The sequence below is a fragment of the Melanerpes formicivorus genome, unplaced genomic scaffold (assembly GCF_026170545.1).
Source record: "Melanerpes formicivorus ecotype bairdi unplaced genomic scaffold, bMelFor1.0.p_v2 SCAF_62, whole genome shotgun sequence".
NCBI lineage: Eukaryota > Metazoa > Chordata > Aves > Piciformes > Picidae > Melanerpes > Melanerpes formicivorus.
Window position 1 is genome coordinate 3,305,414 of NW_027142414.1, and position 27,760 is coordinate 3,333,173.

Genomic DNA, 27,760 nt, shown 5'->3' on the forward strand with positions numbered 1-27,760 from the left:
GGCGCGGGAGGAGGGCCAGTCAGGTGCTCCCAAGGGGGAGGGCGGGGCTTCGGCGGCAGGGTGGAAGTGGTGAGGTCCGCCGCCGGAGACGGTGTGTGTGAGGGATGAGTGTTGTAGGGGGGGTGGTGGGGAATGTTTGTCTGGGGCTCTGCGTCCGTATGCGGGGCTTTTACTTTCGGTGCGACGAGGCGAGCCGTGGAGCTGGTCCCGGCCTGGTTAGGAGGTCAGCAGGCTTTTAGTGTAGCTGATCCGTAGGCCTGGTCGTTCATAAAGCCGTGTCTGGGGGTTCCTGCCCGGCCTGGCTGCCGTGCTGAGGAAGGGACTCTCGGGCAGGCCGCCCGCTCGTCCCACCGTGTTCTCACGGGGGCAGCGAAGGGCCTGGGCCCGTGGCGAAGGTGGACGGGCCGGCGGGCCCGCAGTGGAAGCGGGCAGGCCGCCGCTGGCTGCTTCAGCTGGTCTCCGTGATGAGAGAACCCCTCGGCTCGGAAGGGAGGTGGCTGTTGCTGACAACCGGGTTCGGCCTGGCTGTAGGACTTCTCCGCCCAGAGAAGGGGTGAACTTGGGCAAAGTTCGCGTGTGTAGTAGTGCTGCAGGCAGCAGGGGTCCGCGCTGTGCCGTTGCTCATGTCGGCCTCCTCTCAAACGGCCGGTGGTGGTGGTCTGCCTTTGTTTTCTCCACGGTTTGATGTCTTTTGGACCTCAAGGTGTTTCTGTTTAAAAGTAAATAATTGCCTTCGGTGCGCCTTCTAGGTTTTGACCTCTCGGCCACCTGCGAAGCTATTTGAAACTGGTTGAAAACAGGCTGTGTTAAGAGCCTGTCTTGTATATTAGGCAAGTTACATTGAAGTATGTGTGTATATGTTTGTTTCATAGGTAGAGATGAAGAGAAATTACTGGAGAGGCAAAGAAAAGCATGGATGGAATAATCACAAGCACAGCTACCGTCCCCGTCGGTACAGAAGACCAAATCGCAGTAACTGTACTGAAAGGCAAGTGTATGTGGCTTGTGCTTTGCACGGGTTAAGCCTTCAGATGTTGTGCCTACATTTGCAGAACAGTCGCTATCAAGAAGTGGAAAGGTTGCTATCTAAAAAGCTAGTGGACAGTAATTCTGGTAGATCCCTCACTCCTAGTGGGAGTGGAATTGCATTGATTTCTGGAAATGTTTATGTTCATGACTGTATGTTGATTTTAAACTGATGTGTTCCATGAGATAGTTATTTTCATTTATGCGTGGTCCATAAACTCTTCATCAATATGTAAAGATAGTTCAGGGAAGGAACATGTTTACAAGTACTTCGTTTCACCTGCCTACTTACTTCATGTAAAAGTTGTCATTATAGGACCTTCCTGGAAGTTTGAAGGCATGTTAAGTAATGTGGTAATAATACTACATCTAGCTGATCAGGAAACTGAAACAAGATCTCAGGAATACTCCACTGCCTTGAAGACTGATTCTTTCATAAAAGTGTAGTTTAAGGTTTAGAACTTAAACTTGCCTGCTTTTGAACTACTTTTATAGCTTTTTTTTTCCCCCTTTCTCATGTTCTTCAGTATGCCTTGCAGCATTAAAAGAGGCCAGTTCTTTGCTGCAATGCTTTAAGCAGTTGGGGGGTTTTAAATATGTTTTGAGAGAAAGACACACATATGTATGAATTGCCCCATTAGTTGTATTCATGTAAGAAAAGTTAGAAATGCAAATGGGCCCTAATGGAGTGAATATAGAATTTAAAGGATTTTATTAAAAAGCTGTACACTTGAGTGCTTTGTTTTGGCAGGGGGTGTTTTTCTCTCTCTAGATCACTTAGGTCCTTTGTTTTCAAGGTTGTATAATGAAAGGGTAGCAGAGCTGGTACTCTTTTCACTAAATCATGACTCTTCCAAAACATCTTGTCCTAATGCTTTTAGGATGATGATGTGCAGTAAGACTTGTCTTAAAAAGTGGGAATTGTGGGAGTGATTCAGAAAACATCCCAGTGGAGTTTTGCTCATCAGAATTGAATGTGCCCGTTTAAATTCCTTCAAAAAGGAGAAAGCTGCAGTTACACTGTTAAACCATGATCTTTACGCCAAAAGAAGAGACTTGTCTTTCCTGGAATTTTCATTAAACCTTTTTTATTATTTATTTTGCATGTTTCTGAGCCTCATCAATGAAATTCTTATTACAAAGAGAACAGCAAAATATTTTTGACCTGGTGTTGATGTTTAACTCGTACTGTCTCTATGCTGTGAAGACTTGAATGTTTTCAAGGGTGGGCTTTTCTTCTAATCAGGGCATGTGGTAAAATGCCCAGAATTAATCTTTTGCTGAAAGAGTTGAAGGCACTTGCAGGTCAGCCACCTCTAATATTTTAGCAAGTAATTAAAGTGCTGGTATCTCTGCTGGTTTTGAAATGTTTTTAAGCTGAATATTTTCACTGCTTCATGGGTTAGTGTATGATGGAATCATAATAATCATAATAATAAGCCAGGTTGGAAGAGACCTTCAAGATCATCATGTCCAACCCATCAACCAATCCAACCCACCTAAACAACTAAACCATGGCACCAAGCACCTTATCACAGCTCCACAAAATTGTGCTTCATAATGTCAGTAACAAGCTGCTTTCTAGAACCTTTGTAGAGGGATGTGTAGAACATTTGTGAGCCTATCTTGAAGCAGTCCTGTTTTGCTAGGCTGGAGCAGGAGGAACCACAGACCCCAGTGAATGAAGGCCCCAGCAGTAGTGAAGATTCTTCTTCATCCAGTTTAACACAGAACTCTGTAGTACCAGGTAAGAAACCATATTTATGGGTCAGAAATTGGCGTCTCTGTGCTGATAGCATGAAAAAAGTATGGTATGACAGGAGAAGTAGAGAAAACTAACATAACAAGGTGTAGAAAGTGAGGATCTAGAAGGCAGGGCTAAATGCACTTTGAGGCCCGCAGGCATGTCTCATGTTTGAAAGCTTGTGTGCTTAGCCAGGCTAATAGAAAGTGAAAAGAGTAAAATTCAGGATCTCCCTCCAGAGAAAGAAGAAAACAACCTCTGTTTCTTTTCTCATCTGGACTGAAGATGTTTTAAAATACATCTTTCAAGAGAAACATTACATAAGCAAAGAAACTTAGAGAGCTTGTAAAAAAAATTGTAACAGTCTTTAAAAATACATGTAATAGTCTTTTAAAATACACCATTTTGAGGGGTGGAGGAAATATCTGTCTTTATGCCTTCAGTGCTTTTTGGGGTCTGCAAGAAATGCAGCCTGGGTAAATGTTTGCTTATTATCAGGGAGTTTGCTGGTGAAACCAGATGATGCAGTGCTCTTGAGGAGAATGTCACATCTGCATTCTGGCTTCCTGACTTTTTAAACAACCCTAGCAAAAGCTGAGGCTGTGGGAGCGTGGAGACAGGAGAAGTCCTGAAACAGGACAACACAACAGGAGAGTCCTGAAACATTGTGGACTCTAGCCTTTTAGCAAGAAATAAAGCCAGAGTTTAAAGAGACCTTTTTTGTACATCGCCCTTTTGTGCTTAAGAGGTTGTGAGTATGTTAGGAGATGTATCTTACCCAACAGTTGTTGATGTCTAATCAGGTTCTGTACACTAAATGCAGCGTGCTTTTTATGGACCTTATTGATTCATTTACTAACTTTATTTTTCTGATGACCTGAATACCCTTTGGTCACTTGTTGCTAAGCTGAAATCTAAAAGATGCTGACAAGGAGCTGAATTGGGAACAGCAGCAAAAAGAGATTACTTGAAATTCAATCTCTGGTAGTAGATAAAGGTTTAAACAAAACCTGTGGAAACAAAACGTTAACACTCGCCTCTTCTGAAAACAATCCTTTGTCTCGAGACAATGTACCATTATGAACCTGTCCAAGTATTTTACCTGTCTGCCTCCATCAATTTACCTGGGCAGTGAAGCACTAAACCAGAATGTCTCTCTCATCCCAGTTTACCTTTGGAAGGAGCCTCTATATATTGTCCAAATGTACTCTTGATTATATCTCAATCTCTCCCATGTATTGAAGAAAAGTGGCTTGTTCTTGGAAGTGAATCACTTAATTCTAGTTAGGGCAATGCTGCATTGTCAGTTATTTGTCTGTTGTTTGGAGCTGCCCTACCTAGTCTTTCACCAAGAGTGTTCCCTTGTGTCTGATTTATGAAGAAGGGTCTTTCGTTTTTTCTGCAGCAAAACCTTTCCTCCCTGCTTCTCTGATCTGCCTGAATTTCATCTTGGTCAGTGGTGACATCCCTTCTGTACCTGTGTAAGGGCACTGCATTTGAAAGCTAAAAATAATCTTTTGTTTCCTTAAGCGCCTGCCATCAGTTCGTACTCTGTGTACCATGCTTGCCACCTGGGAACAAGAGCTTTGACCGTTGTGGCTGACATTCCCATGAAGATGCAAGGTGTCAAAGAGCAATAGACTAACTTGGTTATGCATCTGATTTTGTCTGGGTTTCCCCACCTTCCCTCTTTTTTTTCCCCCCTTTAAGAACTGCCAGGATTTTACTATGACTCAGAAAAGAACCGCTATTTTCGCCTGCTGCCTGGACATAATAACTACAACCCACTCACCAAGGAGAGCATTGAGTACAAGGCAATGGAATGCAAAAGACTGAGACTCTTAGAAGAGGAAGAAAAACAAAAGAAGGTACATTCTGAAAAAGAATGCAATTAGGCTTTATTGTGCTCTAGCCCAAGACAAATTATAAACTAAAGCCTTTCAATTCTAACTATGTACAGTTCCCTAAGCTGTCTGAAGAAATGAAAATTTCTTTCTGCTGAGAATTTATACTCCTTGAAGCCTTTTATTTGGCTGTTCCACACAGGAATTAAAGCAAGTCATTACCAAAAAAAATATATCTGTAGAGAGAGAGAAACTGTGCTCAGAATTGCAGATTGTCCAATGGTTACAGTTGAGTTAGGACACTGGACTCCAGGTTACAAATCCCTGCCTTGAATTAGCAAAGTAGGGCCTTAATTTTAAGGTTTCCACGTGTTTAATAAATGTGTTGCTTTTGTATTCCTGGTCCCTGAAGGAAAAATACCAATGGTAGTTTGTGGAAATGGCTTTTTCACTAAGAGCTTTTTGGCCAGGTAAAATCAAGGCAAATCTTATCTTTGCAGCTGGAAAACCTCTGTGCTTCTCATCACACAATGCTACAGCAGGGTTAATGCTGGTCATGCATATCTGTAATCTGGGCAAATTACCCAACAAAGATGTATCTTAATTACCTGAAAGCTGTCATGACTTTGCATCTCAGAGCTCAGATTAAATGCACTGTCATTTGGAAGAAGTGAGCAGTATTTTTCTCCTCGGGTAACACAATTGTCTATCCCAGCTATTTAGCACTTCAGTCTTCCCTGTGAAAGTGCTACTGTTGGTTCTGTTGTTTTGGGTTTTTTTAGTGGTGGTGTTTTAGCTGTTTCCATGAGCAGTGTAGGTTTCATTAGATACCAAAAAGCTGCGGCCACGTTGCTGTTAATGGGATCTAGCTATGCATCTCTTCTCAAAATCTGCCTGTTGAATTGGCCATCTGAGTTAGGCTCCCAGGTATGAACATTTTGACTCTCAAATACTTGCTTTGTCTGAACATCATCAAAAGGATTTCTTGTTCTGCAGCTCTGCAAAATACTCTGTCCTTTGATCTCCCCAGAAGGCAATGGTGTGAAAATTCTTTTAAAAGAATGGAAAAGTGGTTTGGTGCAGCAGTAGGACTGCATGGTTAATAGAAGTCTTGCTGTGATGAAAAGAGTTGCTGTATATTAAGAATGTGAGGTGTTCTGGTGAAACCAGAAGGTGACCTTACACCCCAAGGTGGTACTGCTGATTATGTCAAATGAAAACAATGGCTGCTCTCTTGGAGGGCTTTTTTTTCCTCCACTTTTTGTGTTCATAGAAGTACTTTGTTTCTCAGAGGAATATGTTCTTATTTGCTTCCTATAGTAGTCTGAGGAGATGGTGTTTTACAGGTGTTCTGGAAATTTTAATGTATGTAGGCTGGAGGAAGAAGTTGCCTAAATAGCCCAAACATCAAAGGCCCACAGCCATGTTTGAGTTGTGGACAAGCAAATAACTGAGTACGCTTTAATGTTGTTCTCCTCCAGAAAACAGCAAGGGCTGGACTGAACTCATCTGTGCTGCTACAGAAAAGGCAGCTGGGTTTGCTCAGCTCCAGAAGTTATTGCAGGTACAACGATTTGATTTTCTTCTGCTTGCAGTACCAAGTTCTGCTGTTAGTGCAACTGTTCCTGTCAGGGTTTTTGCATTTCTCATTGTCCCACTTAGGACAAAGAGGGCCATATTACTCAGAATAAAAAAAAAATAGTTCTATTCTTTCATAATCAGGTTACTAAAAAGATGAGGATTCAAACAAAGAATAAATTTCCCCAATTCAGATAAATGGAGTTTAAAACTTCACTCTTTTTTCTGTGTCTATGGTGTTTTGCCCCATGGTGCTTTATGCATACAGTGCAGCTTTTCTTTGGATGGCTGTTCTTCAGTTGACATGACCATTCTTCCTGCCTCCTCCATTACAGCAGGCAGGAGAGCTCAGATTCAGTAACAGTGCAGGCAGCAAGTTGGTGACTTGCTGTGCTGTTTCTGCTACCGAAGGTGTGCTGGGGTTCAAAATAACCGGATGCAGTTCCAGGCATGTGGAAGAGGCACATGCTCATGGGTAACATACAGGAAATTGCAGCACACTAGTTTTTCAGGCATTTTATCTTCTGTGATCGAGAAGCAGTTCTGGATATCCTATCCAGAATTCTTTTCCTTGGCATTAAACCTAGGCTTACCTGAACTCTTCTCTCTCCCCCTCCCACCCCTCTCCCCTGACCTGCTTTCACAGGATGGTCCATGAACTAAAAGTGAACTGCATGCAGAGGAAGAAGATTGAAATTCATAGTCCAGATTCCTCAGCTGCTGGAACCAACAATTTTAAAACAATTGTGGTATGTTATGAGAAGTGTTCAAACTGTGATAAAGAGAGCCCCCATCTTCAGTGATCTTGTCATCAGATCCCATAGATCTCTGTTGTGTTGAGTCTGAAAATCTGTGCTTGGTAAATTTAAACAGATAGTAAGAGGCTGTTCCTTTCCTAGAAAGGAAAATGATAAAAAGGTTGGATATGAAAGTGATTTATTGTTGTTTGGTTTTGGTGGGTTTTTTTAAGTTGATCAACATGTTCCCTTGGTAATAAACAGGAGTTGAGTGGATTAGGAGGGAGAGTGAAGAGATTTAAGAGAAAGAAGTGGGAAATGGGAGAGACTTTTTAAGAGTAGTGAAGTCTGTGCTCCAGAGAATCTGTGTAAACATCTGTAAACCTGTTACATTTCATGAACCAGTTTCTCCTGGTTTCAATGGTACTGCACATGGAAGAGAGGTCTCTGAAGTGAGTACCTTTCATAGTCTATGTAGGACGCTTGTTAGGACCAGGTCCTGGTCTTGTAACCAGAGCATTGCAGAGGCATGTGGAGCCAGAAGGAAGTCAGAAAGTTAGTGTCATAAAAATTGAAAGGTGGCAACGGCCTTTTTTTCTCCTGCTCCTTGCCGTGATCCAACAGCAGGAGAATTCCATGTTTAAGGTTTAAATTTTTGGTCTGAGTCCTCTACCGTAACCTGCTACATCTGTGCAAATCCTGTTCTTACTCGTGTCTTTTCCTGTCCATACATAAAAAAGGAGTTGGCCAGTGTTTCTAGAGATGAATGAAAAGGGAATGGTGTTAAAGGGATCAGAATTTATGTGCTGTTTCATTTTAGACCTAATGCAGCTCCCTCAAGCTGCTTTTTCCTGTAAGCTTCTATTGAGTGTGACCAGTAAGCTGTTCTTTTGCAGGCAGATGTTGCTTGTGAACGGATATTCACTGTGAGTGATGTAGAGCATGGAGGATGCAAATATGGGATCATCAACCTCCGTGGTCTGGGGAAGGAGTCCCTCACTGTGGAGATGTATGACAACCTCTACTTCACAAACCGCAAAGTACTGTGTTCTGTTCCTGCTTCCTTCTGTTGCTGCACTCACAATGCTGTGCTTGGGAGGTGCAAGTGGAAATGCATGAGAGTTGGTGGAAGGGAGTAAGAAGAACCTAGGAATGTGAAGCTTGGATAAATACAAAGTCAGAGTAAACTTGTCTCTGAAAGTCCTCAGTATCACTGTTAGTTGTCAGGAATGTTATGCTACATTGGGAACAGAAGATTATGTTCCAGCTTCCAAGGACAGTGCTTACTTCAGGGTTGCACTTGGCCATAGCTGACAAAACTGATGCTGAGGGCCAGGAACTACTAAGATTTAAATGCTCCTTTCTTAAAAGTGACTGTGGGGAAATGTGGTTATTCTAGAGCATCAAGCATATTTAAAACAGGCTTTCATAATCTCTTCAAGATCAGACTCTGTTAAGGATAATCTCTTAAATAATATGTGCTTGGTGCCTCAGTCCATTTGGACAGACCTCTCAGTGTGTCTGTCTCATGCATTTAAGAGAAATATGGGGCTAAAAGACTCATATCCTCTTACTGGGCTACCTAGTGGGCTAAGGAAGTGTGCCCAGGCAGTTTTATGTCATTTTTGCATAGAAATACCCTTTCACAAATGGAGTAAGTGATAACAAAACTAGTATGTCTTCTTGTGTCTGAAGGTGAACTCTGTGTGCTGGGCATCACTGACTCATCCAGATTCTCATGTTTTATATCCTTTTTATAAAAAGCAACATTTCAGTTTGGCTTTCACAAGTCTGCATCACACTGCACAGAACAACTAACTTCCAGGAAGCTCTCTCATGTAGTTGCTCTAGAAATTAAGTTTTCTGGAAAAAGGAGAAAGTGATTAACTATTGAAAGATGTTTGAGCTGGTGAACCAGATGTATGGCTTCTGATACAGATCTAAGCAGAATTGTTCCAATGTAGCAATAAATGAAAGACTATGTTTCCTGTCCTGGAGACTTCTTAACAGTGTAGATGCCATTTCCAAAATGATCTGATGTTTAGGAATTGGCTGAGGCAAAAGGACAAGAGAGAAAGTGAATCAGCTGGTTTCTGTTGTAAACCATCCCCATACTAGTTGAGGCGAGAGGAGAATGGAAGCAATCCATTGGCATCATGCCCTGCAACTTTCAAAGCACGTTCTGCAGACCTGTCTCAGAACAGGAGGAACGCTGATTCTGTAGTAGAGGAAGCAGTAATGGATGGTACAGAGCCCAGAAGAGAGGAAGAAAAGGGGATTTTAACGTTGGAGATGGCAGGCAGAAGATGTGGTCTGAATTACATAGGGAGGTGGTTGAGGCCCCGTCCCTGGAGGTGTTTAAGCCCAGGCTGGATGAGGCTCTGTCCAGCCTGATCTAGTGTGGGGTGTCCCTGCCCAAGGCAGGGGGGTTGGAACTAGATGATCCTTGTGGTCCCTTCCAACCCTGACTGATACTATGATACTATGAAATGTGCGTCATGTCTCCTGGGCAACGCAATTCAGGACCTATCCAGAAGGTGGCAGGAGCTCATCAGGCTTGCTCACAGCTGGTTAGGAGTTGGGGATTGTTTCTGTTTCACTGTTTCATGTTTTCCTCTCACAAGATTTACCCCACTGAAATCGAAATGCGTCTTTCAGATGCTATTTATGCCTGGTATAATCTTTATAAAGTATTTTAATCTAAAATGAGTCTTCCTTGCTTCCCCAATGTGTGCTTCTCTTTTTCCAACTTCCTTCCATGAAAGACAGTTCTATATTAATGGAGTGTCATCTGTATGTACTAAAGGGGAGAAAGATGATCCATGTAAACCATGGATTTTTTTCTATCACTAGAAAGATGTCTTGGCGTTCCTCTTATCTTGTATTTCCAATGGTGAAAATACAGAAGCCAGAATTTGAGTTCTTTCTGGCTCTTTCCTATGAAAGCTAAGGAAAGTCCAAAGACTTAATTGTAAATCATAAGGTACATCAAAGGGCTCGAAGGGAAAGTGTTGTGAGCTGTGGCTGTGTCAGAGCATCTTGCTTTTCCCAGCCATAAATGTTAGGCAGCCTCTTCTGTTCTAGGAAGAAATCTTGTTTTCCTTAACTCCCTTCAGCAAGCTGTGTCTCATGGGAATTGCAGAAACACCAGGCTGTGCCAGTCTGCTTCCAGCATCATTGTTCAGCAGCACTAACCCAGGTAGGGTGGTTTTGTTATTGGGGCTTTTTTCCCCTCTATTTTTTGACAGCAGTTACAATGTGATAACAGCACAAAAGGAAGATTATTTCCACACTTTTCTTCTGAAAAACAGCAGCTGGCAAGACTGTTGTTTTCTTGTAAAATTCAGAAAGTCTGAAACAGTTGAAGTGAACAGATGAAAACTTGCCTTAAGAATTAATTAACAAAAAGTATCCAAAGCAGTAGTTTACTTGCAGCTGCTGATGGTTTAGTATTTTGTCAGGAGAATTCCCCCACTTGTTAAGCTTTGAAGTTGTCCATGAGTAGCCTGGCCTGTGACTAATACTCAGAAGTTGCACACAAATACTCAGTTTTCCATATAGGCTACTTAGAATCATTGCTAAGTCCCTTTTCTTACAGCTACTCAAGTATGCTCAGTGAAATCAAAAGTGAAAAGCTGGTAAAAGTCTTGGGCTATAGCTCTTTGTACAAGCTCCTGTGTCTTAAGTCTGATGGTTGTAGCTGTATCTTTATATTCTAGTTTGTTCAGTCTTTTGGGGGGGAGGACTTTATTAATTGGACTTTCTTGATGCCAGAACATGCTTCTTCAAGTAACACAGTCCTCTAACCTGTTTTTCATTCAGACAGGGTCATTCTGAATATACAGAGGAAGGCTGTAATGGATAACAGTTACAGACCCATTTTAAATCTCGTATATCATACTATTCATGCAGCCACAAAAATACCCCAATCAAGAAGATGCATAGAGTTAGCATGAAGAGTCACTGAAGATGGATGGCTACTAGCCTATAAAACATTTTAAGCCTTTCACCATAATTAGGTGCCCAGAGTTCCACTAGAGACCTCTTGTGAGGTATTTCTTATAGACCATCTTAGGTATTTCCAAGTTTCTTACTGACTTCACTAGCCTGAATTGGTTGTTTGAGGGAACCTTGCTAGATAGATGCTGGGAGCAAAGTAGAATTTAACCTGTCTAAACACGTGTTTTAGACTTGTCACCCATGCTGCCTGACTAATGTATGATCCTGGTGGATGTGCCATGAAGGAAGGAAAAACTGAGAACTTAAAATTTATGCCCACTAGTAGTCTTTGCACAGGAGCTACATAAGGGTCAAACCTAGAATATTGCTACTCACTCAAACTTTTGGGTTGTTGGTTTTGGTGTTTTGTTTTTTTCCAAACAGGCAGGCCAAGAACATAGAGGTTAGGCTTTGGTTAACATATAGAGTAGATGTTTCGTGCTTCTAGCCCACCTGTATTTAAAAAATAGCTTACTTAGTGTTGCAAGCAAGATTTTTCTCTTCCCTACCATGCTCAGCCCTCTGACTACTGAATAAATGTCACAATCTCTCACAACCATCTGTCTGTATAGACTAGAAGTCTTCATCTTACAGTCATGAAGTCCCACTTTTGCTTACTGTCTCTTGTGTAGCACAGGTACACTAACTGGGCAACATTTTCTGTGCTTCATATTGAAATTTTGAAAGAAGCATGGAAATACAGAGAAGCCTTCTAAGTTGTTGTCCTGTTCTAATATTTTATGGACATTTACGTGTTGCTCCTCTCCTAGGAGATCGCCCTGGAATGCTGTGCAGCTTCAAGATATCCACTGCCTGGTCCTGTGCCTGGTGCCTGAATCCCCAGGCAGACAACTGCTTCAGCACAGGTGATCTGCAAGGCTAGCAATTCCTTCTTTCTCAGTGGAAAGGACTGCTTGCATTAGTCTCCCAGCTGCTACCCAAATAAACAAACATAATCTGTTGTCTTTAGGCCTGACACGACGAGTTCTTGTGACCAACGTAGTGACAGGCCATCGACAGACGTTTAACATCGTCAGTGATGTATTGGCACAACAGTTTGCCACCCAGGTAAGAACAACCCAACACCCTTCCCTTGTTCAGAGCCCAGCCTCATGGGTGGGCCCTTTGTTCTCTTTGTGATGAGACACGTCGTGCTGTACATAAATAAGGCTGTGATTACAGTTCCTGCTGAAGCTAATGTGGTCTGAGGCTTGCACACAACTGAAGAGCAACACAAAAGATTAATTGATTTCAGACTCTGTGGCAAGGGGTAATTTTCCTTAATTGTACAGAGATAGAAAGGAAATGAAGGAAGAACAAAGAGCATAGTAATAATGCCTTGTAAGCCTGTTTTGATTATGGCAAATGACCTCATTTTGTTAACACTCAGCGTATTGTCTCCATCAAGAGGGAGAAAACCCCTCTAAAATACTAATGGGCCTATTCACAAAGATTTAGTGAGAAGGGTGAAATCAGAATATGAGAATTTCAGTTCCTGTTTTGCCATCACATCAGACTCCTTCCTGCGTACCTGAACATGCACAGCTCGAGAGGTTTGAGTGGAACTAATGAGTTGGCTGAGAAATGTTGCAGTCTGTGATAAAAACTCTGGTTCTTGATACCTGTGTTAACAAGATAATTCGACAGCTGCAGAAGAGAGCTCCAAAGGCTGGCATAGATTCTGCCTGTAACTTACAAGGTCTTTCCAGATGTTACATAGCATGCTTCTTCCTCTTGGATCCTTCTAGACACCGATGCTATACAACGGCTGCCGTTCAGGTGAGATTTTTGGCCTTGACGTGCGCCAGCGTAACCATAAGGGCCAGAGCTGGAAAGCAGTTCGTCTGTTCCACGACTCAGCAGTTACATCTCTGCGCCTTCTTGAGGCCGAACGCTACCTGATGGCAGCAGATATGGCTGGCCAGGTATGGGTTTGCTGTGCTTGGGTATTTTGCTGCTTTTACTGTTTAGGCACTGACAGCTACTTATCCCTGTCCTGAGGGCAGTTTGCTGTACTTTGAGTGGTGGTTTGGAATCCAGTAGCAGTTTCATATGTGGGTCCTCTTCCAAAACCACCTATTCATCAACCAGTGCTCTCTGCTTACTTAACTCATAGTCTGCTTACTTCAAATTGCAGATAAAACTGTGGGACCTGAGAACAGCCAAGTGTGTGAAACAGTACAGAGGTCATCACAATGAGAGCACTGTTCTCCCGGTGCATGTAAATGAGGAGGAAGGACTTCTTACAGCAGGTTGGTGGTTGACTTTTCTCCCCTCTATTTGCAGAGTGTGTAAGAAAATCCACAGCAGTTTTCTTGTGCCTGAGGAACATTTATTAGCTACAATTGTTAGAAACTGCAAAGCTGTTCATTCTTTAAAATTCAGAAATTTAGTCCTAGACTTATTGTAATAAACTATAATATGTAATAAGAAATAGTGTTATGGCTGCACACCTACTGTGACCATTCCCACATAGCATTTCACTGGCCTTAGCTGCTCTGTCCTGCAAAAGTCCCCTTGTCCCTGACAGAGTCTGTCTCGAGAGTAGGGCAGATAACTCTTGATTTTGAAATCCAGAGCAACAATTTGTAAGCAGAAGACTTGATGATAACTTTATGTAGAGACTGAGAACTGTATATGTGTGTGTTGGGTGCTGTGGTGATGGATTGAAGCATTGGCTGGTAAGTCTAATTCCTTGTAAGCTGCCTGGACCACTGATACTTGGCTACAGTCTGAGACGTTATGGGTTTTGTTGGTTTTGGTTTTGTTAGAGGCTTTTTAGAGTTGGGGGAGGAAAGGTAACAGGAAATGAATCAAACCCCCTCAATCCTCATAGTATAGCCCAGTTTCACAATGTCACTGTAAACATAGTGACCTCCTCTCTTTGGATTGGTTATTGACAGAAGAAGAGTTCTTGTTAACTTGGCAGTGAGTTGTTCTGCCCATTTTTGGCATAGGAGCTTGATAAAGAGGAAAGCACTGTCATTACTGACCGATCATACCTTTTGCAGCCTCACAGGAAAGGCATGTTTTTCCCACTTTCATGGTACTCAGCACAGAATTTATTTCAGAAAGTACTGATAAGCACTTTGCCTCTACTGCCTGTAGAAATGCTCAGACTTTTCCCCCACAGACCTGCTTCTGTGATGATAATCTTGCAAAGCCTTGTAAAGTGTGTGATGCTGAATCCGTGTGTCCTTTCCGTTCCAGTTGGTCAGGATTGCTACACCAGAATTTGGAGTCTCCAAGATGCCCAGCTACTTAGAACCATCCCTTCTCCCCACCCAGCCTCCAAAGATGCCATTCCCAGTGTGGTGTTTTCTTCAAGACTTGGAGGTAGCCGAGGGGTTCCTGGCTTACTCATGGCTGTCAAACAGGATCTCTACCACTTCTCCTATAACTGACCCAATATTCTCTTTAGACCTGGTCTACAAAGCTGCCAACCTGTACATGACTCCAGAGTTTTTGCACCAGTCAGCCTGCTGTTGAGTCACTGTGTGCTGCTGTTGCATTTGCTTGACCCATGAAATTCTGAACTTGAGCAGATTTAGCAAATCTTGCTGCACACAGACATCTTCTAAATAAAAGCTGAATGCTGATTAACTTGTTAGGCAGTATTCAGCCTCTTTGAAATTTACCTGTAAGCTTTGGAAAGCTGGTAACTTTGAGTAAGGGCCTGCTCAGTTTAGCTGAATTTGTCCAAAGTCTGCTCTAACTTGATCCTAGTTTGTAGCTGTGGTTCCATCTGTATACATAAGCAAGCAGACTGGTGCAACAGAGGGGATTAGCAGAGGTAGGAGGCAAGAGGTTGACACTAGAAGTTACAGGTGTTGTGAGGCTTTGGTGTAGCTTTGGTCTGGTCTGTGCTCTGTAGCAGAGTCTGAAACCCCTGAAATGGGACTTGACAAAAAGATTCTGTTCATAGTTTATACCCTGCTTCAACTCTCTCTACTATGTTTGTGGTTGGAAGCAGTCCAAAGAGCAGCTGTTCCCCACTGTCAGCCCTTGGAGCTGGGCCATGCTGAACATTGTCCTTTTCAGATGATGGTAGCCATCCCCACCACCATTCCCTTTAAAAGGCAGCATGTGTAGAACAAAGCTCCTTTCCTGGTCCAAGGAAAGGACCAGGCTGAATGTTCCTGTTAGTTTACTGTAGTGTTTCCTAACAAAGGCCACACCTGTGGCCTGAAGTCTGGTCAGCAATTTGGAATGGGAGGCTTGCTCCTGCAGCTGGAGCAGGAGACAAGCCCCATGTGGACAAACCAGATCCTCTGGGATGTGCAGAGTCAGGGCTTTTGCATACAGAGGTCTGAGCTGTGGACTTGGAACAGCAGGGCTCAGCAATTGGCTGACCCTGTCTTGTGTTTGAGAACAATTGTCATTGCATGGAGCCCTGTTACCTCCAGCTCCTTCCTGGTAACCAGCTGGGGTTGGGCAAGACCATCCTGCAGCTAGTATGGGCAGGAACCACTGACAAGATTAGAAGCCTGCCAGGGGGTAAAAGGTGCTCATGAATGAGATGGGGCTACTGTGGGGCTGCACTCCCATTCTCCCAAAATCTTAGAAAAGGAACACAGAAACTGCTTTTTCATCCTGGGATCAACTTGAAGCATTCTGTTGGACAACTGTGTCACCAGACATGCTGCTTCCCAGGGGGTCCTGGCAGGCCAGCAGCTGAGCACACAAACAGGTTCTAATCACACCCTTGCTGCACAGCATGTCAGGATGGAAGCTGTGTGCAGCTGGCCCAGTGAGATGGAGCTGGGCTGGGTGTCTGCATTCCAAGTGCCTCCTGAAATCAGGAATAGGCTGCACATGTGCACAAAGAAGTGTGGCTGGTGACTCTATCCAGCCTAGCACTCACACCTGGGCTACCATCTGTGCCTTCACTGCAGAGGGGTGCGACAGTGATGAGCATCCTAGGGAGGGGCTTGCAAGTCCTCATCAAAGCTTCTCCACTAAATTGCATTCTAGGAATAAAAAGAAACAGGGCTAAAAGTTGCCTCTTGGCTGCCTACCTCATTCACTTCACCAGATCTTTGGAGTAGGCATAATTAATCCATTTTCCAAGGCCCTTCCTGCCTTTCTTATGTGTTGGCCTGTGCCTGTAGTGCTCTGGGGTTTAGTAGCCTCTGGGGTTTAGAGCCCTCTGCCCTGTTCAAAAGGGCAGAGAAGGCACTTGAGTAGCAGAAACATTTTCCAGCAGAGTTACCTGCTCTGGGTGTAGAAGGAGGGGAAACAGTAGGTATGTTGAGGAGCTGCTGCAGGAGTACTGCTGCAGACTAAAGGGGATGTACATGCAAAGAAAGCTCTTGGGCTGTAAGTGAACAGGAATAGTTGCAGTGAAACCAGGGGGTTGGCACAACTGTTCCATCAGTCATACAGTGTTTTTCCTATAGAGGGGAAGTAGGAATTACAGCATGAGTACAGCACTGTTAGCAGGGGTGAGGCTATGGTGTGAGCTCTCCAAGAGCTGAGACCTTATGGGTGCGGCAAATTCATCCCTCGGCATCCCTACCAGGACCTGATACCATCAAGCACACTTCATGAATGTGTCTCTGAACAAGTGCCCTGCATAGCAAGTCCAAGAGAGGCAGATTCCCTTCACAAGCCCAGTGCAAACCTAAGCATATCCTGTGCTCCTCTGCATCCTTCCAATGCACTCCTCTCCTATTTTTCAAGTGACTTTGGATAAGTGAATTACTCAAATACAAGGATGAGGAAGGACAGGTGCTACAAAAAATCCTCAGTCCTGCAGGGCTCCACTCTTTATCCTGCCCTCTCACTGTCTTCAGAATCACACACAATCACCAAGGTTGGAAGAGACTTCAAAGATCATCAAGTCCAACCTGTCACCACAGACCCCACGAGTAAACCATGGCACCCAATGCCACGTCCTCTTGAACACCTCCAGGGATGGTGACTCCACCACCTCCCTGGGCAGCACATTCCTGTGGCTAACAACTCTCTCAGTGAAGAACTTTCTCCTCACCTCCAGCCTAAACTTCCCCTGGTGCAACTTGAGACTCTGTCCTCTTGTTCTGGTGCTGGTTGCTTGAGAGAGGAGACAAACTCCCTCCTGGCTACAACCACCCTTCAGGTAGTTGTAGACAGCAATAAGGTCTCCCCTGAGCCTACCTGCTCAGCAGCTCTTGCTGCTCACTGCTTTCTAGTGTTAAGTGTGATGATCTTCTCTTTGTATTTCTTTTACCCACTAATCCATATAGGAGACAATAGTGCAGGAAAACTCCCCTCTTGGGAGCAGTGTACTAACTTTGCAATGCAACTATGTTCTGTATAAAAGAGCTGTTGCAAGGGTAATCAGGATGAAAGATGAATCCCAGCAAATACCCAAACCAGTTTCTTTGCTGTCTGAGTATACATCCAAACCCTTCAAATATGTGTGCCATTAATAGCCAACTCTCATTTCCCCATAGGCAGGTTGAGCTGTTAATTCCTTACAACTGTGGATCCTCAGCTACCTTTGACTTTACCATTCTGTGCAGAGCCTCCCTTCTTGCACAAAGCAGAGCAGATGCTGCTCACAATATATTCTGTGCCCTCTCTTCTTTCTACAGATAATGTTTATAAGACCAGGTGTCCCTTGTTCTCAAACAGTAAATCTTACAGGCTCTTCCCATTCTCAACTACCCTTGGAGAAGCAAGAGACCTGATTCTTGGCTTGCTTACCTTTTCAGTTTAGAAAATACTCTGCAACTTGTCTTGCTTATTTGTTAATCTGGGACGTCTGCTGTTGCACACAGTGATCAATGCTTGCGGCTCAACTTTCAAAAGCATTTGCATTGACTCAGTAATGCACGCTGCAACTATGCATCTGCTCAAGAAACACATGTAGCTGACCCCATCCCACTGCAAACTCCTCATACTGCATCTGATGGGCAGTTGAGTTGGAAGATACTTTGTCTTGATATTAGTTCTAGTAAACACGTGCGGTTCAAACACTTAGAGGTAGCAAACCCCAGAGACCATAAACTATCTTAAATTGATTCCAAAATTTAAATTAGCATTTAAATGCTGTCCAGTGCTCTTATCTCCAGCAATGCCTCTTCTGGAAGAACAAGACTGCAACAGTTGGACCCAGTTACCACGGGAAGCACAAGTAGGAATTGTGGCAGGAGGGCATCTTACATAACTGAAGATAGTTTCTTTTCTCTGTGCCCCTTTAGGCAAAACTCCTAAAAGCTACCCGCTTGCTTTCTGTTGTTTCCAGGAGCCCCATGCACACACTGTCTTGTGCTTTTGCAGCCAGCTCTTCTAATTGAGCCTGCAAGAGCAGTAGAAAAAGGAGAAGCTGGGCAAGAGAGGCAGCTTGGCTCAAGTGATAAACAGCAAGCAGCCTGCAGGCCCTGGCTAAAGTTTATTAAATCAACTATTTCATTACGCAGCAAGAGCTAGGACCATAGGGCAGAACTGTGCAGCAGTCTTCGCCTTTGCTACAGTATCAAAATACCACTTCTCTTTGCCTCAGCTTCTCAGCAGGTACTCAGGGAAACTTCAGAAAGTCCATACCTGCACTCCAAGATATGTTGCAGCATCCCTCATCCAGCAAACATGATTTGTTTGGTCCCTTTTGCTTGCTGGAGCAAGACTTGGGGCAGACCACTAGGTTCTCCTCACAGACCCAACTGCTAGTCCCTCCCACCAACATCACTGTCCCAGAGCTGCAGTCCCACCCTTGTTCTGTTCTATAGAGCCTGCTTCTACCAGTCATCTCTCACCCCTGATAGAAAACCAAAACCTTTAGTTCACAAACTTATTAGACATAACAGGTAGAAAATTATAAAGCTCTAGAATTTACTTGCAGTGTCTGAAGCAGCGAGGGGATTTGCTTTTGTGTCTTCTGTGGTGGGGGGGTTATGTGGTTCTAGTGGCCCCTGTTTATTGTAGTCCATGCCCCTCTACCCTGATGAATACTGAAACTGTTGGTTTGTTTTAACCTCTTAAACAAGTTAGTTTACTAGTCACAGTTTTGCTCTGGCATTTCTACGTTTTTGACCTTAGAGAGACCTGTTCTAACAGTAGTGGAAAACTAAGCACTCGTTACAAGCAAGGGAGAATTCAAACCTGAATGTGTACAGCATTCTCAAGAAGTCCCCTTACTGGAGCTGTTTTCAGAAAAGTTGTAACCTAGCACTGGACAGCTCAGCTTTGGTCCCCAAACCTTCAGTTGCTGGGAACTGCTTGCAGATGCTACACATCATAGGGACACCATGACCAACCCAAAGTCCTTTCTAGACAGGGGTTCTGGGGAGAGGGGCTAGGGGTTAAAAGATACTTGACCCAAATGTTTAAAGCACTGTATGAATTAGTTTCATGTTTCAAAGTGGAAGCCAAGGCACAAAAAGTTGATAAACCATTTTTGGGAGCATCTGAAAATATGAATCAAGATCACCTGCCTTTTCTTGTGCAGACAACTTCTTTCCTATCTGCCGTTCTATTAATATCATGGTAGCTGTGAAGCACTCTGATGCCTTCCTGACAAGTCGTCATCTGTACACTGTCATCCCTACATTACTGCTGCTGTAAAACTGCCTTTTAAAGTGGAAAGTTTTAGCCAGCTTTTCAAAATGTCAGAAATGGGAGGGTTTCAAAATCTCCAGCTATTCCTGACATTAGAACTTCTGCAATGCTGCAATTGAGACATTTCCTACATAAAGACTTTTATATAAAACTGCTGTCTGGCTTGCTTTATTTTTGACTTGAGTTACACCCAATAAAAATGAAATGTAAAAGCTGAATGCACTTTAATTTTGGCTTAAGACAACTGACTAGCTGCCCTTCTACTTTAGCTTTACTTTTAGTGTTGATTTTGAAAGCTCTCATAGTACATTTTTATGTAGTTTGGCATTGTCGTGATTTGATTGTTGATGTGCCTGCAGTATGAACAAAAACATTTTACACCGCACTGCGTGCTGTGACTGCCAACATACATGTCAACACTGCTTTACCAAGAAAGGGCTCAGCCAGAGCAGGGGGTGGGGAGGGGACATGGAAAACAACAAAACCCAGACAGTCCTATCACTTGTCCAAATCACACTCTGTTCTCAAATTACTGGCAGGCAAAGCTGTGGCTGTTGGTGCCAAATTATACTACAGCCATCAGCAATAAATCAAATGCAAGGACAATGCCACGATTTGTGAAGTTGCAGTGACTGACAACATCAGTTGACAATGAAACATGAAAAAGAAAGGCTGCAAAATACCGTGTGATAGCTGTACTTAAACTCACTGGAGTGGGCATAGTGGAAGCAGAAAGATGAAGAGCAGCAGTCTGTGTGACCTCATCACACAAGACAACATGCTGATTTTAAGTGATGAAATGTTAACATTGCAGAGAACTTCAGCTGACCTAAAGGACAAACTTTCATCTTGACCAGCTGCAATTTTGTAGTAAGTGAGTGATTTGTCTTTGGTGAAACTCAGTGTTCTTCTGGAAGTTTCCTAGAAAACAGCTATAAACAAGACTTTTTTTACACTAGAGTTGCATTAGTGTCAGAACTGTCTGATACTGCCTCTGTGAAACACTCATAAGCCTGGGCTTTTGCAGAGCTCCGCCGAGGTTGCTGGTATCTGCTGACAGCTCTCTTGCGAAGGCTCACTCAGGGTAGGTGCTACCAACACCTGTACGTGAAGCTTCTCTTCTAGAGTTTAGGAATAAAACTCACAGGTTTCTACTGCTAGGAACAAACATTGTCTCCAGGCTGACAGTCCCACCCCAGCTAGAAGATGGTTCCACGTTATTTACTTCAGTGATGTTTTTTCAGGATTTCTCTTTCCTTCATTTAAGTTTCCTGTAGAACTTTCTGTCCACAGACATCGTTTAGAGCCCTTCCATGTACTGAAGCTTAACATGTTAATAGCAGACAGCACTGGGCTATCAGTGAACTGAAACTTTACAGATATTTCTTTCCTTTTGGAAAAGAACCACCCAACCAATCCCCTCACCCTTGTCCAGAAAGAGCAACATGAAGCCTGCTGCAGTTTAAACACTATGCAAGATTTTGTTTTGCTGGGTAACAGCACGAAAGGTTCAGCTCCAGGATGATCAATCAAGAGCAGATTCTGCATATTGACAGGTTGCTGAGTTACCAAGATCACATGTGTACTGAAAAGGTTTAGACAGTGTTTTCCCTGTGATTGAACAGTAATTCTGGCTGTGACAAGGGAAAAAAAACAAAATGAAATCAGACAAGTTGTTGAAACAGATGCCAAAGATTTTATACGAGGAATGTCATGGCTGCTTTCTCTTTGTGCATTAACATGGTAGTAAAGCTACATGCATAAACAGCACACAGGGCACAGCCTACAAACCAAGACCACGTTACTCACTCATTAAAAAAATAAAAATACTTTGAAGCACAGAATTATGCTGGATGTGCAGAATGCCTTTCTAAGAGAGGACTCCTACCCGCTCGTGCCCTCCTTTAGGAAACTGAGAGGTTATGGCAGACTTTGCTTACAAAGGCATTAGACAGTCCCCAGTGAACTCGGCCAGTACCGAAGGTGTCCTGGAACATCTTCCAAGTCTACTTCCACGTGGAGGCTGGATGTAGTTGCAAAGGGGCAATCACTTTGTGAGAATGTTCTTTCAGGGACAAAGCGAGAACCACTTGTTACAAGGAAAAAGTCAGTAGCCTTGCTCAGCAGATAAAGTCTTTTATAGCAGTTAATTTAATAATACAGTCCTAAAACAGGGTGTTGGGCACTCATCTACACAAGAGCACACTTAATAAGCTGGGGGAAAAAAACACCACAGTTCCAGGACACTGCATCAAACTCCAGCCACTCCAAGGGGAGAGGACTCTTGTGGTAGAAGAATTCTTGTTTATGTAAGCCAAAAAGGGAGAATTTTAGGCAGTTTAATCCACAATGGTCGCTTACTTCTTATCACTGGAACCACAAATCCACAGTACAAGACAGTATTAGTTAGGTTAAGTGGTGCTTTTGATAATAAAAATCAGTGAATTCATTGCAGTCCTTTTATTAAAGGATGAAGTCCAGTGAGTGCCAGCTGCTAGGAGCAAAGAAGGAAGGTTCCCATTTTCCAGGTGGATTCATAAGTTTGTATTATTAGAAAAAAGAGAAGTCAAACCTGTGCAATTTCTATGCATCCACATCTGAGAACACAGAGGCTCCAGAGACTCTGTGATCACTTAAAGTAGGAGAAAAGTCATCACAACCCAAACAACTCAAACTTCATACTTCAGAATTGCCTACATAACTTGTTCTCTTGTTCTGCTCTGGACGAAGCTTTTAACTCCAACAAGCTGGCAGAGAAACTTGAAGAAAACCTGAGTACATGAGAACATTGTCAGGGAGAGCAAGACCCAGCTACCTTTTGATCTGGTATTGAAGTTGAAACGGCAAAATCAGAATGCTTTGTCTTCTAATACATAATTTGCTTTACTTTTCAGAGCTCTACTGGTCTCTCTCAACTCCATCTATTTCAACTTGATAATTCTTGCACTGCAAGATCACTGCTCATATCACAGTTCAAACAAACTTGATAATGAACCTGGGTTTAATCTTCCACAGCCAGAAGTACAGCACCTCCAGATGCAGGGTTGGTTGAATTACCAGGTGTAACTCACACATCAACATTGGAGATTCCCTGGCAGCACAGAGTCGAAACCTTCCTCACAGGACATTGTGATCAGCAAGACGTTCCAAACAGAAGACTCAGCAGGCCGTGAATCTGATCAGTATAGTAAGGAACAACACCATCCATCATTTGAACTAGGAATACTCAAAGCTCATTAGCCAACCGTATTCTTAATATACTAAATTATACATAGAGAGATATATATATGAGAGAGAGATACAATTTCTTTCAACTGGAATAAAATACACTGGATTTTGGGTTGCTCATTTACAAGGGAGCTCCCTCTATTCCCCAGTTAATTTGAAAGTAAAACCTAGAGGCTGAACATAAGCTCATTCCCAGCGTTCCAAGATGGATGTTAACACAAGAGGAGGCCAGAAACTGGAAACATGCACTCTGGCTGTAACAGGTGAGGAGGTGAAAGGGAGACCAGATATTTTCATTTGTAACCCTGAGAACATAAGGAATTGCAAAGATCTGGAGAAAGGCCTGGGGTTAAAGGTCGCCAGGCTTTTTATTGCAATTAAAGCAAACTCGGACTGGGTGATCCCATCCACGAGAGGGAACTGCTCTGCGCTCATGTGAGCACTCGTCACAGAATCCCTGGCCACAGGCTCGACAGTGGTGCTTGGAGAGCTTGACACTGAATTCCTTCCGGCAGTTGTGGCAGTGCAGGATTTCATGGTCTGGTACCCAGTATGCAGGTCGAGCAGCATCTTTTACCAGACCTGTGGAGGAAGGGAGGTGGGGGGCGTGAGAGAGAGGAGGAGAAAATAATCTGTGAATATGAACATGTCAAGAATGCACTCCAGAGGAAGTACTCACACACTGCAAATCATACTACTGCCTTTGAGGGGAAGAAGACCTACTGACAGAGTACTTCAGTGTAGCAGGTAGGTCATTCTGCCATTCTCCCACATTCTGCCTCTCTTCAAGGGGACAGATTGTTTCTCCTTAAATGGTGGCATCTTCCTTTATTCAGACTCTTCCAGAGGTTCATAGAATCAATAAGGTTGGAAAAGACGTCAAAGATCATCAAGTCCAACCTGTCACCCAACACCTCATGACTAACTAAACCACAGCACCAAGTGCCACATCCAATCCCTTTTCCACCACCTCCCTGAGCAGCACATGCCAATGGCTAACAACTCTATCTGTGAAGAACTTTCTCCTCACCTTGAGCCTAAACTTCCCCTGGCACAGCTTGAGACTGTGTCCTCTTGTTCTCTCACAGGTTGCCTGGAAGAAGAGACCAGGCCCGACCTGGCTACAACCTCCCTTCAGGTAGTTGTAGAGAGCAAGAAGGTCTCCCCTGAGCCTCCTCTTCTCCAGGCTAAGCAACCCCAGCTCCCTCAGCCTCTCCTCATAGGGCTTGTGCTCAAGGCCTCTCACCAGCCTTATTGCCCTCCTCTAGACATGTTCAAGTGTCTCAATATCCTTCTTAAATTGAAAGGCCCAGCACTGGACACAGTACTCAAGGTGTGGCCTAACCAGTGCTGAGTACAGGGACAGAATGACCTCCCTGCTCCTGCTGGCCACACTATTCCTGATGCAGGCCAGGATGCCACTGGCCTTCTTGATCACTTGGGCACAGTGCTGGCTCATGTTCAGCTAGCTGTCAACCAGTACCCCTAGATCTCTTTCTGCCTGGCTGCTCTCCAACCACTCTGTCCCCAGCCTGTAGCTCTGCATGGGGTTGTTGGGACCAAAGTGCAGCACCCAGCACTTGGATTTATTAAACGTCATCATGTTGGACTCTGCCCATCTGTCCAGCCTGTCAAGGTCCCTCTGGAGAGCCCTTTTACCCTCTAACAGAGACACTTGCTTTTCCCTACCTTAAGTTTCAGCTGTGGCCAAAACTGCAGTGTCACCCAATCAACCATTCAGAAATGCATGTACTGTCTGAACTGAGAAGGATTTGTTCTGCCTTTCATTGAGTTGGATAACATACATCCACACCAGTGATGGCAGGACACGCTGCAGGCAGCACAGTCGGAAATCGAGTCCAAAACAGAAGATTCAAATGCAAAGTGTTTGCTGACACACCTGAGCTGCTACACCCACAGGAAAGAGCAGCAAATGTTCACTGTCCTAAGCTCACCATTAAAGGCCACACTGCAGATCGCTTCCCCAGCATTATCAACCTGGACATTTTCAGATCCTCAGCCCATCCTTGCAGGAGTACTAAGTGCCAACAGTATCCATGAACACACTTAAAATGCACACAGCATCTCTGGAAGAAAACCAAACCTGATAAAATGCTTCCTAATTGACGAGTCTTTAGGGAATTCCCGCTGACAGCTGCATCAAGGGAGCACGAGTTACTCACAGCTTGGTACACACATACTTGCACAACAGGGAAAAAAGGAAAGGTGTATGAACTGCAGAAACAATGTGCTGAAAACCAAGATGAAACATCAAGGGAGAAAGGTGCAATGGAGTGTAAACTCTTGACCAACAGTGGTATCATAGTGAAGAAGTCAGCCTGTCACACAAGCTCTTAATGTTTAATCAGAAGTTCTGCTCTGCAAACCCAAAAATGACTCTAGCCTAAAAGAAAAAATAATCCATCAGAAGAGAGCTCACCTAAGGGAATGTCCATAGCTGTCACCACTGCTCCAAGAGTGTTCTGCACAGCTTCCCCCACCTTCCTAGCAATAAGTGTACCTCCTTCTTCATCTGAAGGCAGCTCAGCCACATCTGCACAAGAGCAAAAAGGGCTTAACACCAAAGTCCAGCACAATTTCCACCAAGTTTCAGTTCATTTATATTGGAAAAAACCATCAGCAAACCCTAAAAGGCAACTTGGAGCCTCTCCTTTATCTCCCACATCCCCAGTCTCAGATTGCAGCATTTTCACTTTTACTTCAGCAATAATGGACAAAATACAGATGCAGAGCCAGCCCCATCTCTGCTTTGATGCTATCCCACACCATTAGCAGGTGCTGGAAAAACAAAGTAAAGATCCAATTACAAAATAATTTTGTCAGAGGGTCAGATACCTTGCAGCTCATTGCTGGGGTCATCTTCCTGACAGAAGACATTGACCTCTTTAGCTTCCCTACTTCATCACCCTGTGCCAAAGCCCAGTTTGAACAACACTGCCCACATCCAATGGGAACTGGCTGTGAACCAGATGTTTCACACTAACTTCAGACTAACTATTGCCCAGGGATAATTTTGTCACAGTTAACTCAAAATTACCTAACTGGATGCCCCTGTTTTCATAGCAGTTGTCACACACGCGTACTGGTGCTGGTCCCCAGCCTCTCTCAGGCACTGGACGGGTCTTGGAAGAACAGCCATCACAGAAGCCCTCTCCACAGGCCCGGCAGTGATGTTTAGTGTCATTATCTTTGAAAGGCGTGTTGCACTTATTACAACTCTAATCAGGACAACACAGAAATAAAAACTGTTAGTTTGAACTTCCTTGACAGAAAGATAGAGAGCAGAATCCCAGGATGGCAAGACTCAGACTGAAATTGTGAAACACCCAAAACTTGGGTGCTACCAGCCCCTTAACTTCATCCTAGGAAAGCATTTCTGACAGTGGTACAGCAGTGAAGCAGTGATCCCTTCATTCCAATCACCAATAATTGCAGCCAAGTCTTGCAAGGCTGAACAGTAGGTATCTGATCTTTGTGTGGGGGGCAAGAATTCAGAAGGCAGATTTTGTTGAAGCAGCATCTGTTTGCAGCAAGACACACAGAATCTTTTCCCTGCTGAAGCGTTCGGGCTTGCTTTTTGCTCTGGTATGGAACCAGAGTTAAATCTGTGCACCTATCAACTACACTAGCCAGATTTAAAATGTTGATTCTCCATCTACTCTGAAAAGCAAGTTCATGCAAGCCAGGATCTTCTGTGATACTGCTGGGAGAAGAGCCCACAAAACCCAGGGGGAAATAGTCTCATTAGCAGGACTGGGCAGAGTCTCCGTTGGTACTTCCTTTGGCTAAGGCAAGAATGGGAAGAACTGACAGCTTTCCAGTTCTCAAAACTGTAGGAGAAGGGCTTGCTGAAACAAACCAAGAAGCAATTGGAACCTGCAAAATAGTGTACCACTTAAAGGGTGAGGAAAAGTTCTAGTTATACAAAGCTTTCCTCCACAGCAGCTGCTATTTACCAGGATCTGAGAGTTGGGTCTCCAATAAGCTGGGGCAATCTGGTCTGTCAACCAAGAGGTCACAGCTTTTGTAGGTCCCAGGCTAAGTTCAGATACTGATTGTGCCATGAAGTTCATCCCATCCAACAAGCGCTGGGCTGCATTGTTGTTGTCCTTCAGAAACCCATCAGTCTGGAATGAAATAGATACTAATCTGAGAATAAAAACCAGGGAAAGCTCACTTCTTTAGATGCAGGTGGCTCTGCAACCCACCTCTCCTGATATACTGGGGGGCAAGCAGCACAAAAAATGTCTCAGCCCTGCTTTGCAACACAGGGGTAGGTTTTAATGGTGTATCATTCATATGAAGTGTGCATAAACTGGCAACTTAACCAGTTCAAGGTGGCCAAATATGACTGAAGGCCCTCACAAAGGTTCTTCCAAACAGTAGAAACGAGTACCAGCTGTAATGAAAGCCAATCCATTTTATCCACCAACATCCGGAAGAACCTGCATTAACATGTGTGTGGCTGCACACACACACACACAAAGGCTATCCAGCAGCCAGACTTACCCCTGGCCAGACATGCTCAATTTCTGTCCTCACTACAGTGTTCACAGGATCTTGGTTGCCAAACCAGTACTGCCGGCTTCGGTACACCACCCCACAGTTGGGGCACTCAATCACATACCTGCAAAAGAGGAGGACGGGTTACCTCAGGGAGCTGCTGCAAGTCCAATGCACCGGGCAGGGCAGAAGCAACAGAGAGCAGCAAGGTCACAGCTGCTGTACTCACCCTGACCAGGCATACTTGGCAAGGCCTAGCCAAGGGGAGTCAGTGGAAGCAGAGGTTTTTGGCACCACGCTGACCTCCATCCCTCGTTCATAACAGGCCTACAACACAAAGGCTCAGTTAAAACTGCATTCTTGGGAATCTCAAACTCCAGTCCCTGCAGCTGTTTGGCCAGGTAAAGCATGTAATTGGCATACAGGAGTCTCCACAGCAAAGGAGGACGCTCATCAGAACTAACTGAAAACCAAAACCATACTCACTATCAGTAACAACAACAGGGTAAATATTTCTGTGACAATAAAACCCACAATGG

At 43.9% G+C, this 27,760-nt stretch overlaps 2 protein-coding genes across 10 annotated transcripts in view; one reads left to right on the forward strand and one right to left on the reverse strand.

The window, feature by feature from the left end:
* The first annotated feature begins 54 nt into the window (after window positions 1-54).
* Window positions 55-19,620, forward strand: DCAF4 (DDB1 and CUL4 associated factor 4). Of its 4 annotated transcripts, none has more exons than XM_068162158.1 (14): window positions 55-74; window positions 873-988; window positions 2,676-2,773; window positions 4,481-4,638; window positions 6,096-6,178; window positions 6,839-6,941; window positions 7,826-7,969; window positions 8,625-8,674; window positions 10,049-10,128; window positions 11,699-11,794; window positions 11,899-11,996; window positions 12,677-12,853; window positions 13,066-13,180; window positions 14,139-19,620. In XM_068162158.1, the coding sequence occupies exons 2-14, from the start codon at window positions 879-881 to the stop codon at window positions 14,330-14,332; spliced, it is 1,506 nt and encodes a 501-aa protein (XP_068018259.1). In that variant the 5' UTR covers window positions 55-74; window positions 873-878; the 3' UTR covers window positions 14,333-19,620. The 4 variants fall into 4 exon arrangements, with proteins under 4 accessions (XP_068018259.1, XP_068018258.1, XP_068018257.1 ...); XM_068162157.1 differs by having other exon boundaries at window positions 58-93; XM_068162156.1 differs by lacking the exon at window positions 55-74 and adding an exon at window positions 100-223.
* A 1,522-nt stretch (window positions 19,621-21,142) lies between these two features.
* The window catches only part of ZFYVE1 (zinc finger FYVE-type containing 1), a 38,347-nt gene continuing 31,729 nt past the window's right edge, over window positions 21,143-27,760 (reverse strand). For all 6 annotated transcript variants that reach the window (XM_068162165.1, XM_068162162.1, XM_068162161.1 and 3 more), the window contains exons 7-12: window positions 27,451-27,548; window positions 27,228-27,345; window positions 26,675-26,845; window positions 25,756-25,936; window positions 25,138-25,251; window positions 21,143-23,279 (exon numbers count right to left, since the gene is read on the reverse strand). In XM_068162165.1, coding sequence (XP_068018266.1) covers window positions 23,047-23,279; window positions 25,138-25,251; window positions 25,756-25,936; window positions 26,675-26,845; window positions 27,228-27,345; window positions 27,451-27,548 — 915 coding nt within the window. In that variant the 3' untranslated portion in view covers window positions 21,143-23,046. The remainder of the gene's footprint in view (window positions 23,280-25,137; window positions 25,252-25,755; window positions 25,937-26,674; window positions 26,846-27,227; window positions 27,346-27,450; window positions 27,549-27,760) is intronic.